Source organism: Streptopelia decaocto, assembly GCF_964273445.1.
Source record: "Streptopelia decaocto genome assembly, chromosome: 7".
Lineage (NCBI taxonomy): Eukaryota > Metazoa > Chordata > Aves > Columbiformes > Columbidae > Streptopelia > Streptopelia decaocto.
Window position 1 is genome coordinate 64,874,250 of NC_138661.1, and position 26,488 is coordinate 64,900,737.

Here is a 26,488-nt window from a genome sequence, read left to right on the forward strand (position 1 = left end):
CATGTCATTGGCTATTCTTTTAGGATTTTTTTTTTTTTCAAAAACTTTATTTAAATACATTTTTGGTTGGTTTAGATATTTAAAAAGTTTATACCAACTATGACAAGGTTCCGTGGTCTTGTAAAGCTCCACTTCAGCTCTGATCAAGCCTTCAGTCAGCCTTCATTTAGGCAAAAGAGGACATACTTTTTAATGCCAAATTCAGCCAGCTGGGCAGTTGTAAAATTAAGCATTAATATGATTTACTGTGTACTCATATCTTGTCCTATAAATGTGCCATACTACTTGTTATATTCTGACAGTCTTTAAGCTGTTTTATGGGCACACACCCAACATAAATATGTTGCTGCAGATTCACTAAGATGAGCCAACCTTTCAAAAAAAAAATTGATTAGAAAAGCGAGAGGATGCAGACAATACCCCAGGATACATAAAGGTATCAATTGCCCGAAGATAAGCGTTTTGTTTGACACTAATGACTCTCGTGAGGGTCTCCTTATGATATAAGCCAGTAACCTTATGTTTGGGGAACACAGAGGCAATAATTCATTTGCTTAATTGGAGAAATAGACTGGGTCAATAACATTACAGTCATTGATGCCGAGTGCAAAGTTCTGTGCTTAGAAAGGAGGAATTGGATGCCTAAGTCTAAAATTTCAAAAAGTCAGCTATGCAGCAGTACTGCAGAAAAGAAACGGGAGTTAGAGTAGACCACAACTGCACACCTCTATAACGGGACCCTAAGGAAAAACTAACAGCATTCAGGAACGCATCATGGGTATCATATAAGACAGAGGACATAAATGTTCCATCCTGCTCAGCACTAGAGAACGACACAAGGTGAAGCATCACGTCCAGCCCCAGCACCCTCCAAGAGAGACTGGCTGAATGGGAAGAGGCCAAAAGAGATCATCAGAGAGACTTATCACAAAGAACCTACGAGAAGAAGGTTGAAATAGTTGGGGTTGTTCAATCTAGAAGAAAGAAGACATGGTAAGCCTTCAAATATATGAAGACTGTTATAAACAGGACAGAGAATCAAGGAAGAACAAAAATGGTCTTAATTTTTAGCCAGAATCATAGTTTTATGTTTTCTTTACAACCAAATGGACACCGGAAGGGATACACTTATTGAGACCATCAACCCCATGTCACGAGACATTTCAGAACAGAGTAGCAAACACCTCTCGGGTACAGGTACAGATGATTTTGCTTCACACTGAGAGAACAAAATCCCCTGGTTATTTATGGCTGCAATTCTATAAATACATAATGTACGCTGAAAACATCATAATTTTAACACAGTTCTTTAAATGGAGTTAAAGCCAGAAGGCATGTCTACACTGCAAAGTTACGGCTCAGATTTGTGTAAGGATATGAGAAGCAGTTCTAGACTAAGGGACAAAAAAAACCCCTATAGATTCTGCCAAGGAAGAAAGTACAAACCAAAGCACCAGGTTCTCAGGGTTTCCTTCAGATTATCCCACACTCCTTCATTTCTCTCTCGATTTCTATTTTTTTCTCTTGCCACATCAAATTAATGATCACTGTACTATAATCAAAGCCAAATAAATTATACTGATCATTTGGTAAACACCTTAAATGCAAGTTATACGTAAAAAACTGGATAGGGTTATGCCAGAATCTGCTTTTTGGTAGCGCATACAGTAGAACAATAGAAAATCACAACTATGCTGGTTGTGGATTTGTCAAGACAAATTATGTAAAGTTATTTTACCATCAGACGCAGCATCCTCAACACTAACGAGAATATGCTGTTTGCTTCATACTTGACTTAGATGAAACATTTACACATTTTTTAAGGGTGGAATGACTAAAATTTATTAAATTATCATACTCTTATTTTGTTGAGCCAACCACATTTATTTCCCAGTGAAAATCTGAAAGTGTGGGTAGATTGGTTTCAAACTTCAAGGATTTACGCCACTTTAAAAAAATAAAGCCTTTGCCACTTTTGCAGTCCTTTTAATCTTAGTGACTTCTGCACAGTCTTATCAAGTCAACACTTCAAAAGTAAACATTAGGTTAATCTAATTTTTTAAAGGAAGAGAAACCTAAAAAGAAAACTAATAAAAAAAGGAGGATATAGAACAGGAGTGAAAGTAACTGCTTCAAAAAATCAAATTAAATAAGTTTTTTCTAAATCTATATGGACGCAATTTTCAGTCATGAAGAAAGTTATAACTGCCAAAATAATAAAATAAAATAATCTTTAACTTACTGTTATCTGTTGCACGAGCCAGCTGTTTCATTCTATAAAATCACTTCCCAGCTTTCTGTCATCCATACGCTGTTCATCGATAAGGAATCTTTCCATCTCAGGAACTCAGCTTGTTTATGCCAGTCTCTAGTGAACTGTTAAATCTTCCTGCTGCTCTTTTTTCCAAAAGCCTTCCTCCCCCCGTCGCTCCCCCTCCCTCTCTCAGCAGCCCTGCAGAGCTGGGCTCAGCGCTAGTCCCCTGGCACAATTAAAACCAGTTTCAGTGATGATCTGGCAGTTTGCACAAAAAGGGTCGGTGCCTTTTCAGTACCCATTGAAGTACATCCACAGCATCGTGCTGCCCATAAAGGACATTGGTTGAGATAACCAATATTTCATATTTCTGTCTTATTTAGGAACACGTCTGTGTGCCACCACAGGTTGGGAAGCACTGAAAAACAGGGAGTCTTCCCAGTCACAAATTAACTTTCTAGGTTTGTATTAACTCCTCCTCCTATAACATACCACCCACCTGAACATTTCAGAACTATGTAGACTTTGATTAGTAAAGATGTCACTCAAAAGGCTCAGACGTATTATAACAACTGCCATATATATACGTGTATATAATACATATTTTACATATATAACAACTCTTACGACAGTTTATAGCTTCTATGTGCTACCAACATTACAAAGACTTTTTAAACAGACCAGGAGAACATCACAAATGGTTTTGAGATTGCTTTAAAAGACAATCCCCACCATTCTCTCTGAAAAGCACCCCCTTGTTACTTCAAGATAGTTTCTGAACAAGAATAATCAACCACAGATCCTGATGAACCTCAAAAACCATAGTTGTTCAGTACAACGCCAATAAAAGAACTCTTCTCAATGCTTAAAGACCAAATCCAGAGGACCTGCTTTTATTTTAACTCTTCTTACTCAGCCAAGCAATCCTGCCTAGTAACTCCTCCAGCCTGATCACTTAAATGGACAAGACCACAGAGGACAACTACTATTTCATGCCTGAAGAGACTGACTGGCCAACATTGAGTGTTGTTATTGTCTCCTACAGTTGAATGAAAATTTTATGAGGTAGTTATGAGCTGTAGATACAAATTGAGCTGGTATGAAGAGGAAATTTTTTACGCTGAGGGTGGTGAAACGCTGGCCCAGGTTGCCCAGAGAGGTGGTGGATGAACCATCCCTGGAGACATCACAGGCCAGGCTGGACGGGGCTCTGAGCAACCTGAGCTGGTGAAGATGTCCCTGCTCATGGCAGGGGTGGCACTGAGGGAGCTTTGAAGGTCCCTTCCAACCCAAACTATTCAATGATTCTATGAGCAGGGACAGTAAGGTTTATTTAACTTTTTTCTTCCAGAGCACAACAGTCACTTGAAATGAGTTCACATCAGCCCAGGTTGGTCATTAACACACCCAGCATTGAAACGTTCACACTGTAGCTGACAACCTGATCATCACCAAATGATGATCACTTGATCATCACCAAACAGCTAGTGGTTTGGGTTTTGCTTTAAATATAACACTTGTAATCCCAATCGTCTCAATGATTAAATATCAAAAGGAATGGCTTTTTCTTTGGCCAGGAGAAGGGGGAGATGAGGTGGGCACTGAGTACTGGAACAGGCTGGTCATATATGTAGCTTCCAGTAGGAAAAGACTGTACACAATAACCCATGCCAGGCCTAAGTCAAACTGGCTCAACGCTACAGGAGTTGAATGCGATGCCTCATCTCCGCTGCCATAGTTGTTATGATTAACACCGCTGTACCTGCAGCCAGAATAAGCCCTTTCTTTCACATTCAGGCTTCTATGCTGAATGCTACTAGAAATGGGTAAAAAAATAATAGAATGTTAACTCTCTAACAGGAATTTTTATCATGCTTTACAAGTCTCAGAGCTCTTTCTTCATCACTTTTAAAAATTTTTAGAGTATTATTTGGCAGAAAGGCAAAAGCCTGCGTTTTGTCTCTGTTTATTATTATGGATTTATCTGGAGTGGAAAAACTTCATGAGGTTAAGCAGAACATAGGGGTTCCAGTGAGGAGGGTTGTGGAACATCACTTGACCATCCTGTACTTGGTACAGGAGCCAACCCGGTCATTCAGAACATGAAATAGTTCATCTGATTTTATGCGCAGCTACAGAAGAGGGCTGTTGTCCATTTTCATGTGCTTAAACCATTTGTCATTCAAGAAAACTACTAGGATCATCTGAGTTGATCTTAAAGATAATATAGTTCAGAGAATTTTGCTCGGTAATTTATGAGCTAGAACTGTAACCTCTGTCTGAACATGAGCACTGGGCAAACATCAAATTTTGACTCATTATGTCCAATTTATCTCTTTCAATGGCTAATAATCCTCACTCTTAAAATTTGTATCTAGTTTGTGGCCTGAATTAGGCTAATTTCAAATTCCAAACAAATGGATACTTGTATGCTATCTCTAGAGGTAATAAAGAATCCTTATGACTCAAAATCTCCCTCCCTACAAGTTTCTTGTAGATACCTTCTTTTAGACAAAGAACATAAATTAACATTTTAAATACCTAAAGTTTTTCCAAACTTCTACTCATGCGGTGCTCGTCTTTTCCCAAGACCATTTAAATACTGCTGAAAATTTTAGCCTTCAAGATGCTACTCAGAAGAACTACCACGTTTTGATCTCATTAAACACGTCTCCCCTTGCTCCTTGTAAGGACGAGAGTTTTCCCTCTCTATTTCTAAAGCAGCATCTTTAAATTGAATCTTGGGGTTTGAAGCAATCCATATCTGCCACTTTTAAATGACCTTAAACAACGCTGAATTCAAGACAAGTTCAGTATCACATATAACTAAGCTGTAAGAGTGTTTCCCAATGTACTTTTCGTATCAATGCAGGATTTAATATGAAACATTTGAGTCATTACAAAGAGAAATCTCAAGTGGTTCAGTTCCAGATTTAGGATTTTCTACTCTTTACACAAAAGGACATTTAAACAAATAAATATGGATTTCACAGTAAAGTTGGCATGAAAAACTACAGTTTGCATCAACTTCAGTGAAATAGAAGATTACCTTCTAAACCAACTCTGGACAAATACTGTTGTGTGGGTTTTTTTGTTTCATGGGGTTTTGTTTGGTTAGTTTTTTGTTTGTTTTTTTAATTTAATTTTAGTTTATGTGTGCGGTCTAATTCATGCAACAGGAATGTACAAGCACCTTGGAGAATCCCCCGGTGCCCTTCTGAGCAATGCACATCCAGGGATCAATACCACATGGATTCTTATACATCTACTTGTGAAAACCTCATTGCAGCTCTACAGGTTTAAATTTGAAGAGTCATTTGCACTAATGCCATGACAAGACATGCCATGCCCTTTTGAACTATACTTTTAAATATAACTGCCAACTTATAAAGTGCACACATTTTTAGCACACATTTGGTGTATGTAACCATACACCGATAAGCCTGAGGGGAGGTTACATTTCCTTGCTAACATGTCACTGACTTGGTAGTCAGCCCTATTTTGATAACACGAAGTTAAAAAGTTATAGGAAAGAAATGCCTTAACTGCCCTTTGAAATACCGTAGTATCTCTTACTATTTAACTATTTCATACTTAATAAAGTTAAAAGGAAATATTATTTAAAGGTATCAAAATGTAGTATCAAATATTTGTCTTAACAGGTAGAAATATCAGTCCTGAAGGATGCTTCAATTTTCCTTTGCCTTTTTTCCCCCACAGAGTCTCTTAAGTAAATCACTGGTAATTCTAAAGTCAATGTCCACTATACTTCTAACACTCTACAAAAACAACCATACGTTTAAATTGTAGAAATTGTAGAACAGTCAAGATTGGAAGAAACTTCTGGAGATGATTCCTTCCACCCTACAGTGGAAAGCAGGGCCTGAGAAGTTATCCAGGGCTCTGAAAAGGCAAGTCCTGAATAGCCCCAACAAGGGAGACTCCACCAGTTCCTCTGGACAAAATTCTCCGATGTTTAATTCTCCTAATATTGAAGAATTTCATTGCTATTCCCAGACAGAAATTCCCCTAAAGAAACTTGTGCCCATAGGCTCTTGTCCTGTCACTATGCATCCTTGTGAATATCCTCTACATATTAAATAAATGTTAAATAAATACTGCATTCCAAGTTCAAAGGGATCCCCCAAAATTTGAAAGAAGCGAAAGGAGCATCAAACAGAGCAGCACATGCTTTTCTTATTCTCCTGCCCACATAGTAAATCCACACCTGGAAATCAAGACACGCGGGGCTAAGATTATAGCTGAGTCAGCAGGACCTGGTTTCCGAAACCCCTCATGAGACTTGTAGAATATCAAGTAATTTTGCAAGAACACTGCTATTAAAACAGCCATTTATTTCCTCTGAGTGCATTAATCTGTATGCATGTATTCTTTTATTTTCATTGTCCTAATACCACCTGTTTAAGAGAAACCTGACGTTATTAGCACTGCCTTCTTCATAAACCTGAACAATAAACATTTCTCTTCATCTCATTTGGGAACAGTCAAAGCCTGGTAGTGATTTTTTTTTTTAACTGACATTTTAACTCGCATTCAATCCAAAGGAAAAGTGTTATTTTTCCCACAGCCTTCTACTGCCCTCTGTAGGATTATTTTAAATAAAATATTAGGAACAAAGCAGAAGAAAAAATGAAAAAGGAAGTATGTATGTCACATTACTGTATCACTTCATAAACATACTGCAGATGGTATATTAAGCTGATGTTTCTCAGTGCTTCATAAGTTCAGGTATTTCACAGACTATGGATATAAATCAGGAAGTCATACGCCGAATATTCCCATACAACATTACCAGACTTCTGCAACTGCAAAATGAAAACTGAGTGCCTGATGGGCAGTGAAGACAGGGATTATATGAGGGTGGTCAGAGCTTGTAAAAAAAGCCACCATTTTGCAGAACTGCAGATTCCTATCAAAGCATGTCTCAAAAGACTCTCAATTTCATGTAGCGACGCAAGACACTGAAATAAATTAATCAGAAAATCTACTGTATCGAAGTCTTTACTGAAGTTGTATGCGCCAATATCTGAGTTTCATCCTTGATACTACCCAGGACAGTTCTGTACCTTCTTGCCATGGACAAACCCACCACATTTATTTATTCTAAATTGGACGCGCTAATAAAATTCTGGGTATTTTTTATTTGGTGATCATACTAGACAATTAAAAGGACGTGGTAACATGGGGCCTCAAGATAACTAGTGACTAATCATTCACATACAGGCACAACAATTTAAAGCTCTATTTGCCTCTTTACATTCCTCAGAAATGTTTTTGATAATTCAGATGAGTTCAGTAGTGATGTTGGGAAGTGGTTGATGCTTTTCATGCAATAGTATTCTTGTGGTGTTAAAAGAAATTAAAGGACACGATAGTAAACCAAAGGTGTACTTACATATGCTTGGACTCAATAACTCTGACAATTCAGAAGTGAATTAAATTGTTTGAAGGGATTACGATGAAAATAAAAAATCACAAGCCTGAGCAGCTTATTATTTCCCCACAATCCAAAAATGCAATGAGACTTTAACTGTATTTTTCTTAAGGAAAAAAAGCCTGAAACAGCAATTACACACATTAAAATATGCTGCCTTGAATGCTACTGCAATTACAAATGGCTGATCACTGTGACAATAAAGAGAAAACTGTACTATAGTGTGTTGCCATTTTATGACATGAGGAATGAGGGCACTAAAATTCCTATTTTGACAGGAATTTTGCACATGAACTGTGGGGCCAACTCCAAAAAGCAATTAAATCCACCATGCCCTAACCTTAAGGGTGTCCATAGGAATGAACCAGGTCTCTAAGTCATCCCTCCTAGAGAAGATGTATTAATACATCTCTTCTCCATATCTTGAAACTGGTGTCAGACAGCACGCAAAGCGTGAGAAAGCAAAATAAAATACTGAAGACACCATGTAGGCTGTGGGGAAGCGAGACTCGCTTCTCGTTCCATGTGCTCCTTTGCTAAGAGTACGTACGCATCTCACAATAAATACGTACGCATCCGAAAATCTCTTATTTTATGCAATAGTGTAATAGTTTCTGATGTTACATAAATTCTTGCCCCAAGATTTCTAGAAAAACAGTGGTCTTATCATTCATTGATTAATGAAATCCTTCTAAAAATTCTAGGTTATTTATTTTCTAGTAGCTAGCTATTCCTCAATGCTCCATTTACTGTCCTCTTCATTTCTGATGTGTTCTGCTTTCAATTAACGCACTTTCATTGCCATGAGACACAGACAATTGACTAACAAGACATTTCGCATTTGGAGGTAAAAGCCACAGATTAATAAAAGCTGAAAATTACAACCTACTTTGTAAGAAATTATTCAAACGGAAACCACCGAGGGCTCCCTTCTATCACACAGTGACCACTTGTGCCAAAACAGGCGGATTTCTCTTTCTCCCATTTCCTTCTCCAAAAACACACAACGGAGCTAGTCCTGGGTAAAGAGATGAAAACTCACCAAGACTGGAACACAACAAGGTCATGTGAGCCTCATTTCCTTAAGCAAAATACAGGATATGGGTCACAAAACTCGAATTGTCTTAGCACTTTGACAATAAACTTTGTCTGGCAACGTTACCATTAACTTAAAATGAGCCAAAAATTTGTCAGACCAACTGCTTTTGTTTCTCATGGACGCAGACCAACTTTGTGTCATGATTATACTTTTAAGCAAAGTTCAAGTTCAACTTACATAAGTGCTCATTTTTTTTTTAAGACCATAACTTATGACTGGAAGTTTTGACCAGAGCAAAATTCTGAGTATTTAATGCAATTTATGCAGGTTGTCAACCGAAAACTCAACCCTGTTTCTTTCAGTCATTTCTAATATAGGATGTAAATTATCTTGTATGCTTCTTCAGCAACCAGTTTATCTTTCTGAAGAGATGGATTGCAATGAGGGTTCACAAAACTGTCTGCCTAAGAGCAGTTGATATTTAAGTTACTCAGTTGACAAATTATTGTTATTTCTCTATATGTGTGAGGACTATTTTTTTTTTTTTTTTAAGAATGAAAACAGTAGTTTCCTTTCCTTATTTAGTCATCTTGGTAAGCTGAGGAAAAGCCAAGATAGTTCAAGTTTTCTCTTCAATGCAGCCTAACGGCACAGCACCCATGTCCAGGTAGGGATCATCTGGCCAACCAACATGTCTCAAGATGAGACACATCCCACACTCCCGGTCCAGGAGTTATTGGACATGAGCAAAATAGGAGAATATTGACAAAGAGAAGGCAAAGGGAGACTGGGGAAACATTACACAGGACAACAAGGTTTCATCAGATCACGCCATAACTGGTCAGCTTGTTCTTTCAACTGAAAGCCAGATCTAATTCAGATGTAGAGATGGCTATTACATGCTGATGTTCAGTTAAATCACTACTGTTGACATACTGTACCTTCTGAAATAGTGAGCAAGCATTTACAAAGGTAGAATGTTGCTAATTTATTAGCATGTTATGCTAATACATTGTAATATAATAATTATATTATTCAACTGTGAATGTAAATTTCTTCTTATACAAGGTCTGATGAGGGCAATTCAGAATGTCCCTGGAGGATGCTGAGGACCCCCCTCCATCTCCATCACCACAAAATGTGGTTTAGGGCTGTAATGGCTAGATGGGGCAACATTCCAACATAGGGCAAGTTTCTAGGGAAAGAAAAACAGTATTTCCTGAAAAGAAACAAGCATGAGAACCACAGGGAAGCTGAAACGGACCGGTATTTTTCCCTCAAGCACAATCCTCATTACCGTTAATAGAAGTTACACACATACAACAAGGACACTTGAGCCTAATGGGTGCGACTGCCAAGTCACGACAAGGAGATCTCACTGAAACCCAACGCTGATCTATATTTGTAAGTGCAATGACTTTGGGAAGGAAACAGAATTAGCTACCAGCCTACACCAACCATTTGAGCGCATCAGACTAGAGGGATCTGCTCCATTCTCACCAGCCACATCCCCCAAACCTCCACTGGCAAATGCTGCGTTATAGAGCTCAGAGCTCCAGCTAATCAATGCTGTCAGATTGCTATAATGGCTTAGGGAGTGGACACAAAGTCAGCAAACGTCATTCGAAAAAGCCCCACTTCGGATAGAACACAGTATTTTTCATTTCAGATGCGCTGCCACAGACACGGTTTCACCGCAACGCTTATAAAACTGTAACACATTACTGCCTTCAAACCCTATGCTCTACAATTCTTGACATTATATTTAAATCATGTACTTTTGTAACTTAAAGGATCTTCCGTGATAGCAGAGGAAAGGAAAGCAAATGGTACTACTTATCATATAAAAAAATTGAAATATTTAGTGGTCATTTTCCACTCCTGTCAAACTACTCATCAAAATGTCTTATTCTTTGATTAATTCACTCCCCCTTATCTGTGTTTGAAGCAAAAAGTTTCACCAGTGCCAGTTTTTCTTGAAGCTATTTTTTTTGCAGGTACCTTCAGGACAGCAAGTCACAGCTTCAGTCATATTAAAGGAGGACTATATATTTTTCAATAAAAAACCAGCTTGTTTCTGGATTGTAAATGTCATGTTTACAACATACAGCTTTGAGATAGTCTTACAACTTCCGAAGCTTAATGGAAAATTGAACTTCCCTTGAAGAAGCCAGTATTATTAAAAAATCTGAGGATGCCAAGATCTCAGGTGCTTACCTTTGTCATTGCTGCTTGTTGGTGTTGGAAGGGGAAGTCCAGGCTTAGATTTGTCGTAATTATTAAAGCTCTGGCTGCGTCGATTGTTGGCACTAATAGAACCACGAGCTTTGGCCTCACTGCCCGCAGCGGACACCCTCGTGGTGGGGCCTGGAAGTCTGATGAAAGAATTATAATACCATTAAATATATTTTAAAAACACTCTGGGAAAGAAACTGAAGTTGAAAAGAAAATAATCAATAGCACAAGTACATACTCGTAAGGGTCTTTGTTCTTTTTGAGAAAAAATTTTAAAAATCAACCTAGATGAAAAAATATCTTTCAAACGAGCTACAGTCTGAATTGTTCTACATTAAAAGAACAAAACAACAACAACAAAAGAACAAAAAACCAAAATCTGAGCTCAATAACTCTGAGCTGAAATTAATGGTTACTTGCCATAAATCTTGTGAATAAGAAATAGTTGCATATAAATTCAGTGGAGCAATACCACTGGTACAAGGTTAAGACTACTGTTTTTAAACCAGACTGCTGGACCCTTTAATATATGCTGGACACATAAAGGCTACCCTTATTTTTTAAATAATGAGACAGAAAGCATTTTCCCTTGTAGAGAAGCACATCCCATCTCTGCTCTGAAAGCCACAAATCCCAGCAGCCAAGCCCAGCAAAACTTTAACTTGCTTTAATTATTTGAGCTTTAAAAATCACACAAAGCTTAAGTGCCCCTTCTTAGGGCCACCACATTATCAGTGAGCTGGTATAAGCCTCTGGTTTAAACTGGGTCAATCTCTTCCAGCATTTCCTTACCGTAACCTTTATTTATGAGATTTAGCCGTTTACCTAGAAAAAATATGTAGTTAGGATTTGGAGTAAGCAGACAGGGAAGGACACCACTTTCATGCTTTTCAGGCAAAAGGGGAGCGGGAAGGCTTTTCTAAAAAACTTGACAGAATTACGAAAGCCACTGGCATCACAACTCAGAACAACACGTGTGCTTGAGTCCCTCAAAGTCCAAGTTCATACATAAAGTTCCCATGTTTGTACTGTATTTTGTGTGCTAAAGAGCACCTATTCCTAAATCCCAAACAGGTAAAATATTAAAAATTGAAAGATCTGGTAGCTGCTCAAAATGCATACTGAAGAGCCAGTGAATCAGATCAGTGTTTTGAAAAGCAAGGACATCCCATTAAAGACTAAAAGATAGAACCAGTTCAAGTCACCTACAGCAGCTGTTTTCTGTATGGTAGAATATCTTTAAAACTTCTTTATGTAAAACAGAAAAATCTGCCTTCAATAACTTGTGCCAGTAATGGGTTAAAATGAAGAAGTCCCAGTTGTCAGAGAGAATGAGGATGCAACCGACCAAATCACCGTTGTGCCTCTGGGAAGGAAGAGAAGCCAGAAAGGAGCTTGGCAGGGCTTCCCAAATAAAGTGACTGCTCCAAGACTAGCGAAGACATAGGAAATGTGAAAAGAAATACGAAGGAAAGGAACAAAAACGTCAGCAGCTGCATGCACATGCTTTCAAAGCTCAAAAGAGGATATGACATAAGGGCATCATTCAAACGCACACGCAAAAAATAAATGTACAAACTCAAACCGACACAGATCTGGCGCAGCACATCATGGTTCTGAGGTTGATTTTGCTGAAGCCTTTTAGATCATCCATTTAATTTATCCAGCCTTTTTTTCAACGCTGGGGGGTGCTAGCAAGTTGTCCATACTCACGGTTGCAGTAAGGTGTAAATGAGAACACCCCGGAGATGTTTCATCTCACCACGGGGGAAAAAACAAGAGGTAAAGTGGGGCCAAACGCTGCTGTTCTGGAGAACTTGGAAGCCACCAAGACAAGTAAGTTCATTAAGAGATTTTTTTGCTTAATAGGAAACGAGCTAGGTTTCTGATGGGTAGGAAGGACACACAAGAAACCTCAGCTGAACGTTTTTATCCAGAAATAAAACACTGTGCGTAGGGGCCAAGCACTGCAGGAGGCTACAGGAGCCTTCTAGGAGAGCTTTCTAGCAGGGCTTGGCAGGAGGGAAGGGAATATTCTTGTACCGATGGGTCAGAAAAGGCTCCTCACACATGCCCACACAGGCTTTTGCAAAACTGTCACATTTTAAAGTAAATAAAGCTACTCAAACCATGTGAGCACTCAAGAAGTGACAAGTTTTCGATTCAAGTCAGTATTGTCGCTGCCAATGAAAACATACCGAGAATTAAAAAAAAAGTGTTAAAAACACTCTTGAAGAAGATATTATTTCCCTTAGATTTTTTTTTTCCACCCTGTAGTTTGACTGATTTTAAGCTTCTATTTTTGGTATTAGGCCAAGTTATTTCTCAGCAGTGCCCATGACATCTAGGAGGAAAATAAAATAGGGTCAGGGAGACGTTTGTAGATTCTTGCTACTAGAGACAAGGTGGTGAGCTTGGAGCATATTCTCCATTACTGCTCTTCAGCACCTCTTCTAGGCAAATACAAACTGTCAAGCCATAATTATGATCAAGAGAGAACATGAAAAAGAAACATGGGACATTTTAACAGGGGTTGTATTGCAGACCTTCACTGTTGTGATAAATAACACGGGGGAAATATATTCAAATTATACAGCAGCACTGACAGTCTATACAAACTAGGCAAGCTGAATAAAAATCATAATAGTGCACAAGCTCAGCAAAAATGGTGTAGTATGGTTTATCAATGTATAACTATCTAAAAATTCCTAGTGAAACATTTTGATACGTAATAGTTGTAAAAGTAAACATGATCAACAACACAGCAAACCTTATGATCGCTGAGATGAGATGGTCATACTAGCTGGCATGCATGGAAAAAAAATAGACTGAAATACCTATTAACCATTTTCAGGGAGATTAGATGTGCTCAGGCACATATATAAGATGCACGTGATGCTGTCCTCACTAGCCAAGACACTAACCTGATGCTAGTTATTTCAATAATCCAGATCTAAACACAATTAATACAGACATGTACAGGGGGTAGAGAACTCCCAGAACCATGTTTTGTTCTCAAAAGCCAAAGCTCATAAGGACAAGAAAATCAAATCATTTTCTTGCGGGTCAGTGCATTCCACACCTCAAAAATTATATGCATCTGACACTTCCATATCTCAGCTGTTTGTAAAACGCCTAATTATAAACTATTATCAACAGGAACCCTACACATGCATCCGGAAATATTGCGAAGGGATTATTCATGCTTTGCAGAAGATGAGGAAATGCTGACCTAGAAGACTTTTTCTGACCAAGAGTGAATCGGATGATTTTGCTTTGAGATGAGTCCCTGGGAGATGCACTGTGACAGGAAAGAAAAAGCGGAAGATAACATTGAACAACGAAACTTCTTTTCTTTTAAGCCACTGAACTTAGTGATTAGTTTTAGGGAGGAAAGAGTTTTTATTAACGTCACAGGAAAAAAAAACTTCTTGCCTAAGTCTGACTTCTGGTCAAAACTTCTAATATCTGAAATGAATTGATTTTTATAGAGTAATGAACATGCAATTCTACAAGCAAACCCCAACTTTATTACTCTTTTCCTTCTAAATCTTTTATATGTATTTTCTGCAGAATCTGAGCAATTTAACTTAAGCATATACTAAGAAAATATGACTTTTAAGAACTTCAAATTAGATACTCTTAAATTATTTGAAACCCAGCACAATCCATACAATGGACTGAATATATCAAAGCAATATTCAAATGATCCCTTGCATCTCTGCATGTTTTTGACAGAAAAGTCACAGAAATATGTTCAAATACATCTCTGTTCCGCAGTAATTATTTCCTGTACAAGTTTATACACGCTGTAGTAACACTATGTTTTTCAACTCTATGAAAATATTGTTTACACCTAAAATGAGATTGATTCATGAAGAAAGACATAAGAAAAAAACAAATAAGCTCTGAATAGTCTCATTGGAAGGCTTCATTTAAACTGTTTATATCCCTCATAAAGCAGCACTTAAGCTAGTATTCACCTTCATATGTGTTATTTTTACACAAATAAGCCTTGAGATATTAAATAAAAAAGCCTTCATACTTTAGTAATCATGTAAATATGGCTTCAGCCTTTAATCCTGCCCACTTATCACCACTAAACCCCTCATTCTCAATGAATGGGCAATGGAAGGGTCAGACAAGCAGAATGCTGTACCTGCCTTCATAAATTGCTTTTATTCCAACCTGGAAAGAGCATCCCTGCCATTGAAGACATTCAAGAGACAAAGACCCCCCTCCCCCCCTCTATTTATCTGGATTCTGATCTAGAAGCGCCAACAAACACCAATCGTGAAAACTGATTTTCATGCAAGCCAGCGGCACATAATTTTTGACCAATAAGCCTAGATTTGATTTTGACTGTCACCAACTATGAGGAGCTCTATTTCTTTCACCACTGTCAGAGCCTTCCCCTTCTTAGTGAGGACTGAAACTCTTGTAAACTGAAAACCAAAGTTGGTTTTCACATGCCCAGAATAAATATTCCGTAAGGGCAATGATAAGCTTAGCAAGTAGACAGAAGCAAAAGGAATACTGAGAAAAGCATCCTTATAAAATACTGTGGTTACGCGGTCTAGCAGGTATTTTACACCTGTTGGACTGTATATTTCCAGCACTGAGAACATATTTAGCACGAGTTTTGATTTCCAAAGGCGTGAAGCCAATCGCTACCCAGCGTTCAATTTCCAACACGCTCTTTATTCTAGAGCAAAGAGAGACATTTCTTTGGCTTTTGAAGACCTTTAACAAGAAGAAAAAAACATTAAAGAAATAAACAATGAATTAAAAAAATAACAAAAAATAAAAACTTAAAGGTAATTTCCCCACCTGGACTGCATTTCTGGTTGTGCTTTGAAGGGATGCTGCCCAGCCTGCGGTGCCCCGACCTGGCACTGGGACGGAGACCCCGCTTGCTGGGACACTGGGGGAGCTTGTTGGGACGGATGGTGTTGTGGTTGCTGTTTCTGCGGCTGCTGTTGCTGTTGCTTGTATCGAGATAAACTGAAGAAAAGGCCCAAGATGGCCTTTAGATTCCCATTCCTGATTTCTGCAAGGCAATGGTCAGAAGTCACTCGATAGTCACTGTGCTCATCATCATGTGTCTGAACTAGGTTCCTGCATGATATCTTCCATTTCTGCTATAGTCTGTATGTTAACAGCAGCATGCTTAAAAAGATAGTTCCTTTACATAGCTCCTTTAAACTAATCAAAGCAAAAACCCCACAGGCATATTAAAAACAGCACACTGTAAACAATTTCTCAATCCTAAATTTGAAAGAGGAAAAGAAACTACTCAGTTATCACACAGTATCATACAATTTCTGGAATACCCAACTAATTGTTTCCACTAAGAAAACCTGATGCAAGCTTTGCACTAGAAAATATGATTATTGGGTGAAACTGCTGTATAAAAACGGATAATTACCAAATTGATACCATCACAGCTGATAAAGAATGGATACCCAAATACCTATAGGTAGCTTGTCAGTGAATGAATAAACATTTCAACTCCTAAAAGTCATTGTGTTGTTCTATGCAATATCAAATGTGAAAATGTAAAAACAAACAGAAATACAAAGATAAAGACGTACGAGAATATGCAGTTAACAGCTGTATCATAATTAACACGTAACAGGGCTGATTCAGTCTTGCAGACAATCTTACTGATGTGCTGCAACTTATTTAGCAGGTTTAATTTCCTAACTTTATTACAAAAAGTGAATTAAAGAAGCTAGATCAAACAGCTGAACTTTTGCATGCGCTACATAGACCACCTGAACTAATAAAACTTACTGATGCCCTGTGCTTTTAAAATAGGATTTAAATCTAATCTTACACAGATTAGTGCAAGAGGGGAAGGAAAGGACATGTGGCAAAACAGCGGCCAAGCACAAAGGTGAAAACCAGCATTTCAATTTCTGATGCAATTCCAGCTGAGAGTTCCTTTGACTTTTGGTGGGCCCCGCTATATCCTTTATTCCCTCTCCCAGTCTCCTTTCTCCTCCCTTTGCTGATCTTTGCCGGGTAACAAGCTTCTGTTCTTAGCCCTAGAGCCTTTACTCAGCAAATCTGAGGTTCACAGCTTAAAACTTTGCTCCCCTTTCTATACCAGCTTCCAGCTTTGCTCTTCTTGCCTATATGTGCCTCAGTCCAGCTTTTTTTCATAGCCGCTAATCCAATTTACTTTCTTAATTTTGTTTTTGGCCCATGTTCATGCCCTCAGCAACCCCCAGACCTCAGCTAAGTGGTCCTGGTCATCACGCAGATCCAGGATATTCCTTTCCCTTCCTTCCCTATTCTTGACTATTTATTTCTTACCCATTTTTCCATCCCTGCAGCCTGGCCCCTCCACCAGTGCTCCTTCCCATCGCTGCCCCAGTTCCCTTCTTTAAACCATTATCAATCCCAGGGCCCTTGAGCAGCCGTTTTCTGTCTTCCTTTGTTTTCCCAGCCAATTTTAGTCTCAGTGGGGGTTCCCAATGAATTCTGCTTATTTCCCCTTTTCCCCAGTCCACTCCTGCTCCCATGCCACAAACCCATCTGCAATGACACCTGCATCAGGCAGGTTCCTTCTCTAATCTGCCCGTGTTTAGCAAGGGAGGGATGGAAGTAGACAAAGTAAAACAGACACAAAAGACAGCCAAGCGCAGTGAAAAAGATCTCCTTATCTTCAGCAAAGAACTCAAATTACTCATGGGAATTGTAAGGAAAGCAGCACTTAATCACAGGTCGTTTAGAATAACTAAACAGACCTGGAGGCATTGAGAAGCTTAACAAATAGGGGCCAGAAGATAAAAGACGTTACCATGGGTCTGCATGTTGAAACTTAGCAAAGGTGTATGCAGTGGGAATTCAGTGTGAAGGGAGAGGCGATTATAACAATAACCCCACCTAAAACCTATTGCTTTCTATGTCTGCCTGTCTTCTGCTGCACTTTCCAGAAGAACAACCCGCTTTGGACATTTTTCTAAGGTGACCAAAAAAATAATAATCAAAAGAAAAACACCTTTAGTGAATTCCAAAAGAAGCAGTTTTTTTCCCTTCTGGGTTTTAAGGGAAATATTTCAAACGGGACTTTCAGAGGTGGTTTTGTTTCTCTTATCTCAAAGACAGGCTGAGGTAATTCACCTGGCAGTTTGCCCCTGCACTTTGTACAAAAAGAGTATTTCAAAAGAAAGAGCACTTCAACCTCCCGCTCTGCCCATCAGCGCAGGCTCAACTGCTTCCTGCTTCGGCTTAAATATACATATTAACTTAGATAAGGACAGGCGTGTCACCCACTCATTTTAAATTTGGAGCCCAAAATGGCTCATCTTGTAAATTTGAAACAAATGCTAGACATTTGAATTGGCTTCCAGAGAATCCTCACAAATCCACCCTTTGGAAATGTCCATCCTGGTGTTCTCTCTTTTGCTGCTCGTTTCACCTACAGCTGGAACTTCCACCACTGTAGCTTGCCAATCATCCTTCTCTGCCTCAACAAAAATACACTAGACTTGGTGGAAATTAAGGAAAAATAATCAGTTCAGGACAAAAAGAAAGTTCTGCTGGATAGGTTACCAGAGAAATGTCAAGTGATTCCTTTAACACTTTGGAATAAAGTTTCTGCAAATCATAAACTACTCATTGTGTACAGAACACAGATCAAAGCGAATCAAGGAACACAACCCACCACTGTTAGTCAAGCTTGTTTGCATCTGCTTCCATAAAGTTTATTTTATATCTGATTCTGTAAAGCACAAGGGACTAGAAAAACCAGAACTTGTTTACAAGGACTAGAGTGGTCGGCCAAAGAGGAGTGCAAATGAAGAATCACTGCACATTTCTTAGGGTTGACCATTGAGGGATTCTGCACATGGTCCCCATCAACCCTTCTTCGCTCATTTAAGAGATGGGGCAAGATGGGCTGCGGAACAGCACAAAATGTAAAAAAGCAGGAAATTCTGTCCACAGTGAATGACGGGAGAGGAGAGAAAGGGCCAAAATAACTACAAGAAGGTCTGAATTTAAGACAAAATGCTGAGAAGTAGAGATACTTCACAGTTAATCCAGGACACATCACAAAGTCCAGACAGACTCAACCTCAGTCAGCAAAAGTGTTTGAGGCTGATGGGGCTCTAAGCTGACTTTAGGGATCCAAAGCTACCAAAACAGCCTTGGGATGAGCTCTGTGGACTCTACTGAGAAATGTGATCTGAATATGAATACATATGTGATATGAATATCTGAATACTTTGGAATGTCATAGTAACAAGGCAGGGAAATACACAAGGAATTAAGTCCCACCGCATACACTGGATCTGCAGGCATTTTTTGATAATTAAAGAGTAATTTTTTGAAGACTGTACATAACTGTACTTAGTCTGGTATCATCAAAATTTGGCAGCATGGTAAGAGCCCCGATCAGGTATGCTTAAAATAGCACTGCGGGATATTTGTGCTGCAGAAAGAAAAACTCCACCTTGATGCTGGAAAGCACCTAAAGGACCTAAAATGTATAAGCTGCATTACTGTAGAGTGTGCACACTGAAATTCATGCACCTACAGAAGTGTGCAAGTCATTCCAGAGGCAAAAGCCTAAGCTGAATCATGGTTGTTCCAAAGTCTAGCGAGAAATCTTCTTTTAATCACTTTATGGTTTCATGATCGTTATCCAGCTAATCTGTTACCCACAAGAGGTGCAGCTGTTATCTATGACATCAGTTGGAGTTTCTACTACACGTCTACATTCTTTGTAATCTACAAAATCTTGGCAGAGAGGAGACACTGTGTGAACGAGGGAAAGCTTAGCTGGGCAGTTGCAATTCCAGGAGTCTAAAACCCAGCTCAGTGTGGGAACAAGTTATGGAGAGACTGCTTGAAGTGATGGGCAATTAAAAAAAATACAATAAAATCACAGCAAGAACTCTCCAGCACGCCCATAGTTTTATATAGTGACTACAAATGGAGATTTTAGGATTTAAGAATCTTTGAGAAGGGAATACCTGTCCCTAGCACAGCATGATCACTATCAGTGATTGCAGATCCTTAGCATCTTCACTGTATAAATCCATTTAAAAAGACCATGTCTAAGTGGCACACACATATCAAAGCAGGAATTTGTAATACTGGAAGGATACAATACATGAAGTCCCAAATTACTTCAACATTCAGGAGTCATCCAAATTCCAGTTTTGAATCATTGACTTCCCTCCATGCTGAAGCTGCACTATTGAAAAATACATGTTCCCAAGCAACCCAAGAGAGACTTCAATGTTTATTCCCATTTGGAAGCAATCACAATCTTCTGCTTCCTTCTAGATGAGGATCTGCCAGTGAAGTAAACATAGTTATTTGCAGTTGACCTAGCGGGTCTTGGCAACTTGTGCAGAAACTCTGGCTTGTTTGGTTACGGCACTCTTCACTTTAAGTGATTCTGGGTTCTCTCTTGTTCAGCTTTCCCTTTCTTCCTCAGATTAGTTAAGGAAGTGTGTAAGAATAGAAACTGAATTTATTGTTGAATACAGGTCTTCTAACATAAATATCCTCATTCGTGTGTCAAGCAGCATCACTGGTTTCTTATTAACTTCTGTATCATTTAACTGTTAAACTCCTAGACAGTTTAGAAGAAGAAATACAGAATCAGCAAAGTCATGGGACAACCTATATCCTGCTGCCTTATGATTTAGCAGGAGAGCAATGAACATTAATCTTGCTGTCCCGTGAACACCACCATGCTGGCAAATCTGCACAATGAGTCTTCCCATCAACCAGGCTGCTATTTTTCTTATATATTGCATTTTATCAAGACAGGTGAATAATACGAAATTTATTACATTTTTACAGTATTTATATAGCACGTCAAGGTCAAAATTGGCTCTTACAAGGGACTCAGTTGCATTTTTTTTTTAGCGATTTCCTGGTAAATAAACTTTCCACTGACAGAAGTTTTAGCTTGTAATCTCATTTCTTGACATGAGAATCCTTCTGATTATAACTGAGCTATCAAGGCATCTAACACAGGCAGCACTTGGGCTGACCACGTTAAAGCTTCTCTTTGGAGAAAAATACTTGTTACTGGTGTTCTAACCCAGCTTAAGGATACATCACCGAAAAACACAGCTAACCGTCAGCCCCCTCTTCTCCTACTAGTTGTGGTAACAGCAAGTTAGGGACAACATGTACTAAATATCTGCTACTTTGCTTTCCACACTTACAAACCACCTCAAGCGTAGGGAAATTACATTTCAAATACACATTTTCGAGTGGCTTGTAAGATCTCATAGACTAGGATGGGGCTTCGTTTCCAGGGCAGCAAGGAATTCTTTAAGCTATGTTTCATATTGTCAAAATGCAATTTTAAATTGTAATTTTTAATGACAGCTTTAATTCTTTACTAGTGTTATGAACGCTTTTGTATCTTTGCAGTATTTTAAAATGTAACGTACATCTATAAAACTTCTGTACACGACGGTTTCACCATAAATTTCATCCACAGTGGTTACCTGGGATACGTTTTCTAAACGTCATTTACCAACAAAAAGGGAAGGTACGTTTCAGCTCAGATTTCAAATCACGATCATAAAGCGTACGCTGCTGGGGCCTGAGTTTGTGACTAAATACTGATAACGCACCGGGGTTGATAAGACATCAGGGTTGATGAGGCTATTGACAAGCAACACTTGTGCAGCCTCAAGGAGGGGACAGAGCCAGGACAGTGACCCCAACTGACCGAAGGGACATTCCAGGCCATACAACGTCAGGCTCAGGAATAAAAGCTGAGGTGGCTTCGTAGGAAACTGCTGGAGGTGTCTCTACGTGTGGGAGGTGGTGAGTGATCGCCTTGGCGTCGCTTGTTTTGGTCATCTCTTCCTCGTTCCTTTGCTCATTGAACTCTCTTTATCTTTACCCATGTGTTTTTTCCTCGCTTTTGCTCCTCCTATTCTCTCCAGTGCTCAGCCCACCACACCTACACAACCTTTCTTGCCTTCCTTGCTGGAGCTATAGGATTCCTTCAGAGGAAGAAAATGCAGCCTTAAACATCCAGGCTATTAAGTTATTCACACACAAGTAGAAGTATGTGTATGATTTGATGATATAACGTCCTCCCCAAAACTAAGTTAGCAAAGAGACCTAGTCACCAAATCTCACCTGACATCTTGACACATCCAATTATTTGTCCTGTGAAGCACTGAAGATGTCAGATAATTAACTCAAAGTTTGCCTCAGCAGCTGCCAAACCCGACTGCTACTCCAGAATACTTTAATGAAAGGATAAGTCAAAGTTGGTGCTGAGAACGATAGAAATCTGATTCCTTAATAACTCAGCAGTTAAGTATCTTCTAAGCCAAAAGGTACCATACATCCTGACATACATCATGCACTGGCATAAAAGGATACAGTATGCTGAGTCATGTTGGGGTTTCAGAAAAATTCTGGTGCTCTTCAATGATTAATTAGAGGTTGAAATGTCTTTTTTTCTTTTGTTTCAGAACACTTGGATTTTATTGGTTTGTGCATTTCAAAAATGAACTTTAAAAAATATAATTATTTAAAAAAGAAAAGAAAGCAGGATACTTCCTCATTGAAGAATGAGGAAATAAATTTCTGTCTCCAAAGGCAGACAGCCGCCAGCAGTTCACTTTAAATATCTGCAAAATGTAACTCTGATCAATGTGCCAATTACACAACTTAGATGACAGATTTGTTTTTTTAACAGACAGAAACAAACTGACTGAATTCTAATTTGGTCTCATCGATTGTTTTTACAAGTCAGCTGCGTGAAGATTAGATACGTATTTCACCTACCTTTCATACTGGGATGGGGAAACAAGAAGCAAAGACTGTCAAAACTTTAAATTATCCGTATTAATCTTCCATTACACTTCCTGTGCTGATTACAGTCATAAGCAGTAATCCAGGTTGCTCCTTTAAAAATCAATTTTAAACAACTGATTGACTTACCTTCTGCTGACAGCCCCTGTATGTTAATCCCCTTGGCAGCCAAGAAACTCAGGCATGCATCTATGTTTTCAATCTGTTCGAGAACAAACAAACAAAAAAAGAGACACAAAAAGAAAATGGATTGTAATAATTGTTTGCTTTCATCTCCCGCCACCCTTTATTGCACTCAGTCTTTATATCACATAAAAAGTCCCGTTGCTCGTTATGTGGAGACCATAATATGAAACCTCCTCAGTTACTAAGGTCCTAAATTGATTGAGTGTTACGTGGGTTGGGACTTTCTGTTATTTGCACTTGCCCGAAGCAAGTTAGTTAATACTTGAACCACAAAAGGCGATCACTACATATCTTGCTAAAGGGTCAAGGATGTTACGCCAGGATTCTTAACCTACAGCAAGTATAACAAACACGAAACTGAAAATAAACACGGAGGCCGCATTTGCTTGAGAAGGCAGATTGCCACTTGCTCTGAAGTTGACAGCTGGCAAAAGTTTCCAGCCACAAAAGCGGTCAAATATAAAAACCGTAACTGGAAACCCCAGCTGGAATCCAAAAAACATTCCCTCGCGACATCCTCCGCATGTCAGAAATGACAGGCAGCTCCGGTCGCCACCGCGGGGCAAATCCTGCCCTTCTGAGAGATGGCGCAACGGCACTAAATTGCACGGGATAAAATGAATTTTGAGCAGGTAGGGTCTTCTGCACATCAGGTCTGTTAGTGCTCTGTACAGACTGGACTCAAATCCTGCCTAAGAGAGAACTCCAGAAAGCTTAGACAAGTTAAGCATTTCTTCCCCCGTATCTCGACATGACGATAGAGATCTTGCAGTAATGTTTTCCCACCAAGCTACCATCAAAGCTCTGCTATGGTACCCAGAAGGTGCAGAGAGACACCAGCCCCCCCAGACCAAAGGGCTTCTCTGCAGAAGCCTAAGCCTACGCACCACGAGAAGCTGCGAGGAACAACATTTTGGGAAATAACACGTGTTTCACGTGAAGGCTTTTGGATAATACCACTGAGTAACCTTCACTCTTCTCGTGGTAATCAGTAAGTGAGTCTCCGTGTTTGAACATCTTGCAAACGTTAATTTATTAATTCCCAAAACATCGCAAGCAAACACTGCTTTCACTTCATAGATCAAAAAGGAGGCATACGCCAATCCCCACACTTGCTATCACCTCACTGCCTTTTCTTCTGTGAAGTTTGGAGCCTGATATCAAAAAGGAATGTGGAAGATGCAGCTTCCCTGTCAGGTCCTGTGGTGTTATGGGGCTGAACCGCCAGCACCTGCCCTGCGCTTCCCGTCCTTTTCCTACTAATTAAAAAGTACAAGGGAGGCTGCCAGAAAACCACCACCATGGATTTCTCTCAAGGTAATTTCATTTATTGTCTATAAATACAACAATACAAACACTATCTTCTATCATGGGAAAAAAAAAAAGTTATTGGCATTACCTAACTGTGATTTCAACAATCATAAACACCGATATACTCAAAACTTCTATCAACCACATTATATTTTGAGGTATACTGTATCAAAATATATAGACTTGAGCATACTATATACTTCCAAACCCAGACCAATGGCAAAGGACAGATCTCCTGTAATGTTCAGACCCTGAAGCTTGTAGCACGGTGCAGTTCAAAGGTCCATTTATTGACAGTTCAACAGGACACAACAGTCAATCTCCACTTGTTTCCTTCCTCAGTGCTCAAGAACACTTTCATGTTTTCAACACGGCCCTTTTATTGAGGGGATTTGGGACTTAACTGGAAAGCCAAAGTTCATCTTTGCAAGAATAAACACCACACCAGAGCATCCATCAGTTTCTTCTGCCTGCACTTAACAAGTCTGCATCATTCCAAGAACACCTTCAGTCTCCCACAGCTGTGAGGAGACGCGTCCTCTCCTAGACTGGCCGAGTCTGTGTATCACTTAAACTCTTTAAGCAGATGTGAAAGGACTGGATTTGCCAAAGGGGAGTATTTTCTTCTTCACTCTGAGCTACAATTGTTTTTTTGGCTGACAATTCCGATTTCTCGTTTGCTTTGCCAGCAACGTTCAAAGCAGCAGAGGCAAAGCAGGAATGATGGCAGTTGGATGCTCTTGTTTCCCACCTACTCTGAATAGCAGAAAGCAGTGCAAAAGGAGGAGGAAAACCAAGGACAGACACCGATTATCTCACTCAGATACATTGCTGGGAGTGTCCAAAACTGAGCCTTGTGTGTTACACTTCCTGGCCAAAAGCATCAAATGAATTTGCAATTTTGAACTGTTGCACATAAACCATTTCACTTATGCTCAACTAGCAAAGCGCCTCATCAGTCCCACGCCCTATGTTAGAGTTATTTATTCTGAAATGTCCCTAAATGTCAACCGAGGACGGCACAGCCTGCACCCAAGGGGCTGCCCACCTCCGAAGGCTCCTCCTCCTTTCTTATAATTAGGAGACTATACAAAAAAATAAAAGCCCTATAGAATTACACTTCTGTTCAGAAACACCACATCAAGTGTCGCAGCTCCCATTGTCATATTCACAGGAGCAAAATGCGTGTTTCAGTCAGCTACCTGAGAACTCCCTCTGAACATGCACCTCTGGGTGGCATCTCCTACCCAGCAAGATGGGAGCAGAAGGTGCCATGGCTAAGGACTATTGCACACACATCATCTTCAAGAACCAAACCAGCAGCTGTTGCTTTGTTACACCAGCAAGACCATCAGCCTCTTGCTGGAAAAGCAGCATGAAAAGCTGGTGGTGCATATTTACTGATTTCTAAGTATTTTTGTCAATGACATCCTTGCACATCACCGTTTTCAATTCCCACCAGACCTACACGCTCCTCATTCCTTCCCAGTGTCTACATCCACAAAACTCAAGCACACACAAGTTTAACACTGAATTCCTACGTGTGGATCAAAATACATTTATTTAATTCTCATTCCGCTATTGCTTTCCCAGGTATTTCACTCAGATTTGCCTCAAAAGTACCTTGCGGTAATTATGCATTTCCAACACTGGCCACCACACCCAAGTTGTTGCACTTGTCATATAACAGCAATTGCCATTTCTGTTCTTGTCGGTGCTAGAAAGAAAAAGATCTGGAAACATGCCCTGGCCTGTATGAGCAGAATAAGACACACCAGAAAAAGAAGGAAGAAAAAACAAATCCTCAGCTTGTAGCCTGTAAAAGGAGACCCATACGTGGGCACCGATGTATGTGGAATGTCGACTATATTAGACAAAGACTCGAATATGGAAACTCTACAGCCAAAGCTGTCCATCCTATTCTGCCAAGGCAAATACACAAGGTAAATGAGAACTAGTGTTGCCCTTGTGACAGACATGTTTTTCTCAAACAAAAATCAAAATTAAACTTACTGTAGGTTCCTTCACTTAGAAACCACAGGAAATTTCTCATGTTATGATGCAAGACCCCTGCTCCCAACTTCTACAGTGATAGATGTGGCGTTTTTATGAGCTTATCCAGAAAAATCACTGCTTGTATTGAAAACAGTGCTTTCCATTTAATTTGAGGCTCCCTGTTATGGCCAGTATA

General features: G+C 39.4%; 1 protein-coding gene across 9 annotated transcripts in view; it reads right to left on the reverse strand.

Moving 5' to 3' along the window:
* NAV2 (neuron navigator 2) overlaps window positions 1-26,488 on the reverse strand; it is a 210,849-nt gene that overhangs the window by 116,031 nt on the left and 68,330 nt on the right. For 6 of the 9 annotated variants that reach the window (XM_082058913.1, XM_082058911.1, XM_082058909.1 and 3 more), the window contains exons 4-7: window positions 22,930-23,002; window positions 15,814-16,033; window positions 14,216-14,284; window positions 10,966-11,123 (exon numbers count right to left, since the gene is read on the reverse strand). In XM_082058913.1, the coding sequence (XP_081915039.1) occupies window positions 10,966-11,123; window positions 14,216-14,284; window positions 15,814-16,033; window positions 22,930-23,002 (520 nt within the window). The remainder of the gene's footprint in view (window positions 1-10,965; window positions 11,124-14,215; window positions 14,285-15,813; window positions 16,034-22,929; window positions 23,003-26,488) is intronic. The other 3 variants (XM_082058912.1, XM_082058917.1, XM_082058914.1) reach the window with 1 other exon arrangement.